At 36.2% G+C, this 11247-nt stretch overlaps 1 protein-coding gene across 3 annotated transcripts; it reads left to right on the top strand.

Annotated features, from left to right (window-relative positions):
- Nucleotides 1-1016: 1016 nt before the first annotated feature.
- LOC130191316 (nuclear GTPase SLIP-GC-like) lies at nucleotides 1017-10826 on the top strand. 3 transcript variants are annotated; one of them, XM_056411011.1, is made up of 22 exons: nucleotides 1017-1102; nucleotides 1703-1784; nucleotides 2258-2370; nucleotides 2559-2603; nucleotides 2745-2778; nucleotides 3355-3432; nucleotides 3769-3859; nucleotides 4133-4349; nucleotides 4529-4750; nucleotides 5595-5798; nucleotides 5916-6094; nucleotides 7186-7276; nucleotides 7357-7444; nucleotides 7594-7715; nucleotides 7985-8161; nucleotides 8254-8408; nucleotides 8568-8691; nucleotides 8859-8967; nucleotides 9084-9217; nucleotides 9314-9392; nucleotides 9517-9595; nucleotides 9669-10826. In XM_056411011.1, exons 2-20 carry the CDS (start codon nucleotides 1718-1720, stop codon nucleotides 9317-9319), a joined length of 2256 nt encoding a protein of 751 aa, XP_056266986.1. In that variant the 5' UTR covers nucleotides 1017-1102; nucleotides 1703-1717; the 3' UTR covers nucleotides 9320-9392; nucleotides 9517-9595; nucleotides 9669-10826. The 3 variants fall into 3 exon arrangements, with proteins under 3 accessions (XP_056266986.1, XP_056266985.1, XP_056266987.1); XM_056411010.1 differs by having other exon boundaries at nucleotides 4487-4750; XM_056411012.1 differs by lacking the exons at nucleotides 1017-1102; nucleotides 1703-1784 and having other exon boundaries at nucleotides 2298-2370; nucleotides 2492-3432; nucleotides 4487-4750.
- The last annotated feature ends 421 nt before the right edge of the window (nucleotides 10827-11247 follow it).

Raw genomic sequence — 11247 nt, 5'->3', positions numbered from 1 at the left:
ACATAAACTAAGATTTCCCGCTATTGACGAGATACAAGACACATCACGGATCAAAAATAGGTCAGATAAAAGAATAACACGTAATTTAAATCATAAATATTTTTATATTAATTTCAAACTTTTCAAAATTGAAAATTAAAAACATTTTATTTATTTATTGTAAATGACCTCTCGCGGCCCACCTGCAGTACCTTCGCGGCCCACACTTTGGGAATGGCTGAATTACGCAAACTAAGAGAACAATCCTGCAGCGGACAAGGGGAAGACTGGGAGAATATATAAGGGGGAAAACCACGGGTGAAAGGCATGAGCGATCAGAGAAACAGGAGTGGCTGAGGGCAGGTGAAGGTAATGAAACAATCACACAGAAGAGGGCGTTATACTTCTATCCTGCAGTTTACAAAGCATATGATATACCATGTCGTAAATTAATGGCAGGACAAAGACTTTTAGATGTTTTGAAGTGCTTTTGTTTTTATCACAACCTGAAACCACATGTCCCTCAACAACCCCACCTTTCCTCTGTTATAAATATGTGAATGACTCTTCATGCATCGTTGGGCAGACTCATCGTGACTCTGTGTAACGACTTTAAGGTTACAATGCTGAGACCTTCCAGGCAGGGAACGCTTCAACGCCATCTAGGCTAGAATTTTTTAATAATTATTTTTACTCATACTCAGGACTCGTTGGAAATACCTGCTCATAGGTCAAGACAATCAAGGATACCTACAGTGACCTCTCAGTAGTATTTATGTGGAAGATTTTCCTTTGCACACTGGTCCAGTTTGAAAACCCGTCTGTTAAATGGGAACATGGACGTTGTTGCAATGTTCCTAACTTCAATTTTAAGTGAAGTAAGTTTTACTTGAAAATGTTGAGGCCGGAAAAAAAATAGGTATGTACAAATTCAAATGTATGAAGCAGAACACGTTATTATGACGACAACTTTTCATTCAGAAGGGAAATTCCTCAAGGGAGGAGTTTCAGTGCAGGAAGCAACACTTCCTTGTCTGCAGAGTCGGATAACTAGTGAGACAAAGAGACTACGCCCGCACTGGAGAACAGGCATTGATCTACATCTGCAGCCTCCGGGTCGCAGGTAAGCGCTGACATTTATATTAACTTATTAAGGACAGAAAGCACCGCGGGTGACTCGTATTGGTCGATTGAAAGCTGGAAGACGTCTCTGTGAATGACAAAACAAAAGGCTAGATGTGATGTCCGGAGACTGAAAACACACCTTTTCCGACTATATCTGGATTAGAACACAGATTTGCACTTCAGTGGCACTTAAATAGCATTTACTTAAGGTACTTTTGTCGTTCGACTATGTTGAGGAAATGTAACTTCCTGTATTCTTGTTGTTCTTAGTTTGTACTCTAGGTTGAAATGCACTTATTGTAAGTCGCTTTGGATAAAAGCGTCTGCTAAATGACATGTAATGTTATGTAATGATGTTACGCGCTAGAATTTGAGGAATGAAGCGCGCTAGTCCCGACTTGATGAGAAGTTGGTTCTCTTGGGGACGGACACAATATTGACAGATCTCTACATCTTACGTTGCATTGCGTAAGCGTAAAGTACGTTTGGTTGCGAGCGACACTCTCCACATTAGAGTATTTGACCAGGCCTGGTTTTGTAAACTTAAAACTCTCCAAAGTTGCAGTGGTCGACACATGATTATTTGTTTTCCTTCCAGTTGCAGTTCGTGGTCATGGATGATTTTGTTCGGGATAAATTATCTGAATGGAATCTCAGCGAGTTGATATATACATTTAAAGGTAAAGTATTACTATGTATCTTTTTTAAGGCACAGATAATGTTCATACCAATACTGACAGATCTAATCATACAGAACTAATATAACTATGAAAAATGCAGACATAGGTTTAAGGCAATGTGAGAAATCAGTGTTGACTAATCCTGGCAATTGTTGTCTCTGTTCAGAGGGTAAAAAAGCCCTAACGGTAAACACCGTGGACATTTTCACACTGCTACATTACATTAATAAAGTTCAGTAGCCGCTGCTCTGTATCTTGTATTAAGATGATGATCTCACTGGCACTGAAATCAAGACTAAAGAATGACAACTAATTAAAATACAATTAATAAACATTCACGCTATTTTCAGACTGTAATACTCGTAAAAAATTTAATGAACAGCTGAACCATCATCTATTCAATATAATAGATTTATACAGGAGTTTGAGATGCATTATTGAATGACTGAGATTCATCTGTGTTTTAATTGCAGGACAAGTCATCGACAAAGACAGTTTTTATTGTCTGAATGATAAAGATATCCACCACTTGATCCCCACCGTGGGACCAAGGTCAAAATTCAGGGAAAAACTCAAGTCGTTAAAGGTACATTTCTGTACTCTGCATACAAGTTACACTCATACTTTATTTATAATTCACAGTCTCACAGACTTCTGTTCAAACTTTTCATGACGGATAATTCATACTATCTCATTAAAAATAAAAGGGTGTGCTGGAATTTGAACATTTATTTATTTTTATGGTTTGCAACTATTTTCTTTCGTCACTAAAAGGAACAAAAAACAGAAAATCCCGAAGTCGTTGATTCATCTGCTCAAGTAAGTTGAATAAAGTTTCAATCACGAAGGTACCATAAGGCATTTATTACAATAGTACAGATCATATTGTCAAAGTCCGCTCCAACCTTTACATGGCCACTAGTATTGATTTAAGACACACATGTTCATGTTCACCCTCAGGCTTGTGCGTCCACCAGTGACAAAAGTAAGAAAGGTGAGATAAACGTTCTCTTATTGATCACGTGCATTGTTCATTTAACCCTCCTATTACCTTTGGGGTCAATTTGACCCCATTCGATGTTTAACGTCTCTAAAAAATGATTGACATAATTTTGTTTGCTTCATATTTCATGACTTTTCCTAATTTATTGGGGACAACTGGGAAAACATCAAATTCACATGATGATATGTTTTCAATGTCCTGAACACAACTTGTACGCATCGGTGTTCTTTGGGGTCGATTTGACCCCAGGCTGTTTGTCACCTTGTCAAACATATAAGAAATATCAACTTTTTTATTTATTTAAAGGGCTATTTAGGTACTCAACAAACAAACATAAAGTACCTGACACTTAAACTTGGGAAACAATATTAATTCTAATAATTTTCTGTATGTTTTAATTGCTGGGATCAAATTGACCGCAAGGGTAAAAGATGTAAGTAAATTTGAAGGTAGTAGGAGGGTTACGTTTTTAAGGTCGTAATATCTTGCTTTGACTAAGCAACTATACTAATACTGTAAACAACACATTATCCTTCCCCTTTTTATCAACAAAAATGACCCACGAAGGGAAGAGAAAGTTGGATCTTCAGGGTGAGTCCAGCCAATGGCCATCCCCAAACAGAAGACCACGACTTGACATCAGAGGTATTTATAATACTTACAAAGCAAATGTCTGTTTGTAATCCTCTCAGACAACCCCAATACATATATGCAGGTATCCATAGTAACACTGCATATGCTTCAATGTAAATAACTTAACCGTGGCCTTTACCGTTATGATGCTTTGAACCCAGACCGTGGTTTATCATGTGCTAATCTGCCACGTATAAGCATGATAATCCACTCCGAAGCATCATAAATGAACCTGGCAGAGAAAGTTCCTCTCACGCTTTACCTTCTTCTCCTCATTGTGCGTTACCACTTACTTGATACGCGGATTCATGGTTCCAGCTGAAAATGTCTTTACTTTCATTTTGACAGAGGATATACTACTGTCTGACGTGAAAAACATCATGAATGATGTTCATCAGAAAATTCCTCAACAAGACAACAAGCTCAACAAATTCTTGAAGTAAGTTTTAAGTTCATCAAATTGTCTATATTAACATGTTAAATGGGCCTGGTTCCACTCCTGACCAGGGGCCAGTTTCATGAAGACAGATTTAAGACTTTAAGGTTTTGAGCCATGCATCATGGGTTTAAAAAAAAATTTAATTTACCAAAAATATACAGAAAATTTATTTTAGTTCATATACGGATCTCCTTCTGATTTGACACATTCTTTCAATGTTTTAATGTTTTTGACATTATTTAATTGACCCACACTTAAACTCTTCTATTATAGGAAACACATCGATGATTTGAAAACGGACAAGAGGGAGGTGGTCGGTGTCTTTGGCAGAACCGGAGCTGGAAAGAGCTATTTGATCAATACCGTCATTGGAGAGAGGAATCTCTTGCCCAGTGGAACCGTCAATGCATGTACCTCAGTCATGATTAAAGTGGAGGCTAATGAGCAGAACTCAAAGTATGAGGCAGACATTGAGTTCATAACGAAAGAGGTAAACTATGATGAATATGTGTGTTGACTTGAAGCTATTTAAAAAGGTATGATATGGCTGAAATAATACAGTTGTTGATTATACAGCATGCCATTTAATGTAACAAAGTTAAAGGTATTTTTTTATTTTGCATTTAGGAATGGAAACATGAGGTATGGTTCTCTCAACATTTGCTTCAGGAAAGTGCAGATCTGGAAAGGGATGAGGAAGAAGGGAGGGATGAGGATGAAGAGAGGGATGAGGATGAAGAGAGGGATCGTAAAGACATTGTGGAAAAGCTGTCAGTGCTGTATGGAGAAGACTGGGAAAACAAATCTCCTGAAGAGCTCATGGATGTCAAATATTTCAAAGAGATCCCAGAATTTCTGAAGTCCAAGAGAAAGATGTTGACAGACGAAACAGTAAGTAGAAGTCACAATCTTCATAAGAAGCCTTCTTGTCTGCCTGACTGACATATTATTTAGGTTTATGTAATATGTAAGTTTAAAAGTAAAATCAGTCTGTAAAATGTTCCACTCATGTGGCCTTGATCCACCGTCCTCTATAACTACATGCTTGTATCACATTGACACTTTAGAGAAAAAAAGGGTGTCTACCTGCAACTAAATACATTTAAACAACTGTTTTGACTAAATCCAATGAGGATTATTCCTCCATTTTTATGACCAAACAGTTTACATTAAGATTAAATGTATTATTAAATCTCACATTTGCTTTTGTTCACATCTTACTGGACAGCTGTGTCAAACTTTCTGGTAACAATAATCTTCATTATTTTATCTCATTTGGTAACCTTACTTCCCAGCAGGTACACATGACTTATGGAGTACCACAGGGATCAGTACTTGACTCCCTTCTTTTACGGTTCATTCATGATCCCTTTTTATAAAGGTGTGGAAGTTGCATTGAAACGCAAAACACAATTCCTCAAGTTGAGCACACAAGCGTGTGTCTCGTTTATTTCGTGTCACAAAAACGAATGAATACAAGATGGCGCTGTCCTGTAACCAAACCCACATGGGGCTTGACGTCACAAACAGCAACACAACACTTAAAGGAACCGCAATCCCGGAACAGTCACACCGATGTGTGTGACTCATCACTTTAATAATTGTGTATCGAACTACGCCAGGAACAAGTGTGAATTATGACATCACATTCACTATAAAGGGACACTTAACGCAGACGATGCTCACATCTTAATTGCCTTACGTTGCTTTAATCTCATTCTAATATGTATTGCAGGCTGAAGGGCTATCTGACAAACTAGTCATGTACACAACAAGCAAATCAGAAGATAGAGAAGTAAAAGCAAAGAGGTGGTATTGGCCTCTTGTGAAGTGTGTGACTATCAGGGTGCCAAATAATGATCTCCTGAAGCACGTCACACTTGTGGATCTTCCTGGAAGTGGGGACTGTAACAAGAGCAGAGACAAGATGTGGAAAACGGTAATTTATCACATGCAATGCTGTTTATTTTATTACTGTGTCGTCTGCAAACTGTGACATTGTGTTATTACAAAGTACTGATACCCATCATCATAACTTGCTGTCCTGTCCCTTCAGATCGTTGGAAGTTGTTCCACTGTGTGGATCGTGACTGAGATAAAACGAGCTGCATCAGAGCCTGAAGCCTGGGAGATACTGGAAAGTGCCTGTCGCTTCATGGCAAATGCTGGCCAGTGTCAGCAGATTCACTTCATCTGCTCCCAGTCTGAAGTATCATGTTATAATCCAGCCCGTCCGTAAGTGATTTAAGATGTCAAAAGTACATACACTCAAAAAAACGATTCAAGCCCTTCTTCGAGGTGACACATTTAAATATTGTTTGATACATTTAAATAAATCAATTACAAAAATAGATATTTATATTTAATGGGTGGAACACAAAATGGATGAATTCTTTCATTTATTAGATTTATTTAGGTTAGATGGTGTGCATATCAACTCAAAATAAATGTGTTTCATTGAGGACTACCCTTCTTTACATGCGGCAGCTGAAAATCAGTTGTTTACAAGGTGAAGACACTTTCAGGGCTGTACGGTGGTGTAGTGGCTAGCACTGTCGCCTCAAAGCCAGAGGTCTGTGGGTTCAATTCCCAGTCGGGGCGTTCCTTCTTTGTGGAGTTTGCATATTTTCTTAGTTAGTTAGTTTATATTTTGAGTTGGACAAACACAAATTAATTTAATTTAATGAATATCATTATTTAATTTTAGATGTATTTGATACAAATTAGTTGGACTAACTTAATTACATTTTATTGCACTGATGTGCTAAATTTGAGTTGGAGTTGCATATAATTATTGGATGGAAAACCTGCCAACAATTTAATTGAGTTCATCCAATGAGTCATTTCTTTGAGTGTAGGCATGTATATCAAGGTCACTGTGAGGATTTTTTAAAGTGGTAATGAAACAGTCTCAATAATAATACTGAAGCCTCAATATGATAACGGTATACCTAAGAAAATGAGACCATCAGCAAATAGATTGTTTATTTCTATGTTGTCATTTTCAATGTGTTACACATTTGACAAGGAAATTCCTCTAGAAATCAATAACTGCTTAGACACTCGACACAACTAACTAAACTGAAATAGTAGTTTGTAAGGTGGTCTTTATAGTTTTCTTTCCAGAAAACCTTTAAGGATATCTCACACTTGTAAAATAAAATGTTGCATGTTTCAATAGAATATTTTAGTTTCGATAGTTACAGGTACAAGTTCAAAAGAGATCATTCTGACTTTTTGTGTGAACGCAAAAAAAGTTTGAATTGAGGTTTCATTTCTCCAAATACTGTATGAGGTTCCAATTAATGCAGTTATGTTTTATTTAGTTCAATTGAACCCCGTGCTTTCATTCTGGAAAGAAACAAAGACGCCAAGGAAAAATTGGTAACAAAATTCAAAGAACTAAACAAGGTTACGGTGAGTTCTATTGACTGACAGAAATAAAACAGTTTCGACAACTACAAGCATGCCTTCAAATCTAAACATTTCTTTTTCAGAAATATTTCAGTGATGAAAGTTTCACGGTGTTCACAGTGAGCTCCTACGAGTTTCTTCAAAAGACAGTCCTAGAACCAGTTGACACTGGTAGGTGAAGTCTCCAAATATGATTTGATATCGATATCATCAATTTAATTTACTTGAACAAAACAAACCAGAATGACTAATTATATTATGGCATTTAAATGTAATTATGTTGAGTAACTGTAAGATGCAAACTGCATTTTCTTTTACAGAAATACCTGCACTTCGGAAATTTCTGCAGGGTCTCAATAACTGTCACTCAGTTACATTAAACTATGTGAAAGGAGCGCGCGGGATTCTCTCTCTGATTCAAGGGGCCAGCCGTACAGATGGGGTAAGATCAAGTCGTGACATTTATTTCTTTGTATTCTTTCTTTGTCTTTAATCATCTTTAAAATTGACGGAAAATAATTTTAGTCAAAGATAGACTTCTTCCATGTAAAGTCACCCATACATATATTTTAGCAATCAAAGTAATTATTTTCCATAAGTTGTGTCGCTTCAGAGAGGCTGAAAAATGACAGTATTAAAAATGTATATAAATGTGAATAAATAGTAGTTTTGTTTCATTGCTTTAAATACTGAATGTGTTGTTTCTTTCAGACTGATATAAAGACAGATGTCTGCACAGAGCTTGAACAAAATATGAAGGATGCACTTCATGAAGTCGAAAACTCAATGGAAGAGACTCATCAGGTTTTTGAAAAGTGCCTCAGTGAGGGAGTTAAGAAATCTGAAAGTTCATGGTACAAAAACTTGAAATCGGTCATAAAGACTAAAGTACGTATTTGAATTATAACGACATCATTACAACAGATTTCACACTTCATATGAATGTCTTAAAAATGTTTCTCTTGTCTCTTTTGTTTCAGAACAAGAAAGGTAGTAGTTTCCACCGGACACTGAAGTGCATAGTACAGCACAATGGTGCCTACAGAGCAAAAAAGGGGAAACTAATAAACCTCAATATGACGTTATCTTCATTCCTGACTCAGAGCATTGATGACAAATTCAAGAAGACCTTCCCGTGAGAAATGACTCAATGAAAGCTGTGCTGGCTAATTTAAAACTATGGAAAATGTTTACAAATGATGTGATATAATACATACATACAAACTACATCATTGAAATGCAAACTTGTCAAAGCTGCGTTTATGACATTTTTTAATTTGTTCACATGTTTCAGAAATGAAGGAGAATGTGGACAATTCAACAGAGTCCTCGATTTGTTTTCACTTAACACGGAGACAATGAGAAAGAACACAAAGTACAAAGATGTCAAACTGCAACTGATGTTTCTCAGCACAGAGGTAAAAGAAGACAAGAGGACCATTAGTCACCAAAATTATCAGATTTAATACTTTACTTTCATGTAAAATCTTGGGGGGGGGGGGGGGTTATCAGATGAGCCCTATCTCTATATAATATCTTGCTTTTAATTAAAATATGTTGAACTATGATTCATATTCTCTCTTAGGAAGACAAGATAAAGACAAAACTCAACAAAATCATCCGCGATCGTAAGAAAACGATCTACAGCAGTCTGATGACAACAATTGAGACGAGCATGCAGGAATGCTATGACGGTACGATAAGAGATCATAGAACCTGAACCTGTAAAAATTCATATTATTCATTGTAATTTTTCAGAATTTAGTTAGAATAAAATGTAATTAACTAAAGTTTTTCTGTTTTGTTGTAGTTGCAAAAAAAATTAAAGGACAAGGCAGTCTGGAAAAAATTAGGACCACTCTTACGAATCACGTACTTAAGTCAAAGGACGTCATGTTTCTGGAAGCTAAAGATGTTATGTTGAAGGATCTGGGAGTCTTGAGGGTTTGTAACATTTTAAAATATGTCATACGATGTGGATTTATTTAAACATGCTGTGCATTTTGGTTGTAACTAATGCTGAGTTTTATCCTGATTTAGAGATAAATCCTTGAAGACCTGAAAAAAACAATGCAGGAATCAATCGAGTCGCTCAAGACAGATGGCGTCTCAATCCCAGGTAAAGGCAACGAAACAACGTAGAAACATGATAATAACTTCAAATATTTCTATTAAAATTAACAAGTCAGCACATTTCAAATACTGAAATTAATAGTGAACTTGATGTTTTCTGGGGGTTTTAGATGTTGAGAAGGAGCTTGAGATGGTGAATAAACTCTACGAAGAACTGATGCAAGGTCCAGATGAAGAACCACTCATTTGGTAAAACTGCTGTTAAAGTAATAACAATAATTGAGCTGTTCTGAATAATGCTAACGATGCTTTTTAATTACAGTACCAACTGACGAGCCCTGCGTGTGTGCTGATTAGAGATGTGAGGCCTGTGGATTTGGTCTCAACCCTTTGTCAAGTCATCTTATTCTCTTTCAGTGTTTTCTTTACATGTACTATTTTTGCAGAAAGATTGCATATGTTCAATATCCGCGAGGGTAATTTGAGCTTTTAATTGATTTATATATATGTACTTTTCATTAGTTTGGTGTGAATTAAATGCAGAGACGTTTTTTATGGTCAATATCTGGGAGGGTAATTTTAGCTTTTAATTGTTTAAAGTTCAGAAGCAGACAAACTGTGTGGGGGGTAAGAGCGGAATGTCCTTCAGCAAAGGTCCCCAGTCGGATTCAACCCAGGTACATTGTCGTTTACACGGTCAAGATCTTTGTTACCAGTCCATCATTATGGTTTTCATAATTTAAAAAAAGTCTTCTTCTTTAAGTTTTTGTCCATTTTTTAATCGTAGTTTAGTATTGGTTGATTGAGATTGAAATTTCAATGATTTTATGGGGGTTTAATATACATCCTGAATTTTGATCACAGTATGTTGAATTTCTCAAAGACATTATAAGCTTTTATTAAAAGAATGATCTGACCTTTTCTTTTATTGTTCAAGGAAAAAACTTGCTTACTGCTAAATAATGTTTTCTTAGTGTGTTAATCCATGTATCCGAATTGGATAGAACTAGATGATCGTAATACACCAGCCTATCTGGTTTCTCATTATTTCCTGAAATATTGTTATGTTTTAATATACTCTGATTCTAAATGCATTTAAAGTATCTGATAAGGTATACTGTCCAATGAATTCACTTTCAAAGTTCCAAATGTTCTTTGGCTTATTTTTCCTTTATTCTGTTAAAGGATCTAAAAGCCTCTTCAGGTTCTCACATCAGTTTTTATTGTAGAGAGAGAGATAAACAAATGATTTTTAAAACGTTTTTTGTCGGTTTGTCCTGTTAATGATTGTACACAGAGACATGAAGACGTGTACAAACTGGTTTGATAAAGGTGTGTTGTTATTCATTTAGGCTTCATGGTAATGGGATGTGTTGAACCTGTTTCTGCTTCAAGGTGCCACAATTGAGACAAACATTCAGGAATACTATGACGGTACAATACAAGATCTTGAAATAAAAACTGACTTTGTAAAAATGCTCATTATTCATCATCATTGTGCACAATGTAATTATAATCAAATGTAATTGATGAAAGTTTTCTGTTTTTTTGTAGTTGCTAAACAAATTCGAGGTGGCGGCAGTTTAAAAAAATGAGGGCCACAATTAAGAAGCACATCCTTTGGTCAAAGGACGTCATGTTTCAGAAAGCTAAAGATGTTATGTTGAAGCAGCTGAGAGACTTGATGGTTTGTCACATTTTACAATACGTCACATGATGAGGATTTATTAAAACATGCTGTGCTTTTTATCTGTAACTACAATTCTCGGGCATCATATATATAAATATAATCAAGTGGAATATGCATCTTTTTGAATGCTGCCGTAGCTATTAAAACACTGCAGGCCCGTTCACAAGCTCAGCTATTGTTATTAGTCGAATACATATTTTGGCTGTGACTA

Source organism: Pseudoliparis swirei, unplaced genomic scaffold (genome assembly GCF_029220125.1).
Source record: "Pseudoliparis swirei isolate HS2019 ecotype Mariana Trench unplaced genomic scaffold, NWPU_hadal_v1 hadal_35, whole genome shotgun sequence".
In the NCBI taxonomy this organism is placed as follows: domain Eukaryota; kingdom Metazoa; phylum Chordata; class Actinopteri; order Perciformes; family Liparidae; genus Pseudoliparis; species Pseudoliparis swirei.
Note: the sequence above shows the minus strand (reverse complement) of the source record. Positions and strands in the feature narration are given on the sequence as shown.

Excerpts from the sequence above, each read along its gene's own strand:
- LOC130191316 (XM_056411010.1), top strand. The coding sequence starts at position 1,718 with ATGGATGATTTTGTTCGGGATAAATTATCTGAATGGAATCTCAGCGAG. Across the intron at positions 3,860-4,132 it reads AAGCTCAACAAATTCTTGAA|GAAACACATCGATGATTTGA; the intron begins GTAAGTTTTAAG and ends CTTCTATTATAG. Across the intron at positions 4,751-5,594 it reads AGATGTTGACAGACGAAACA|GCTGAAGGGCTATCTGACAA; the intron begins GTAAGTAGAAGT and ends TATGTATTGCAG.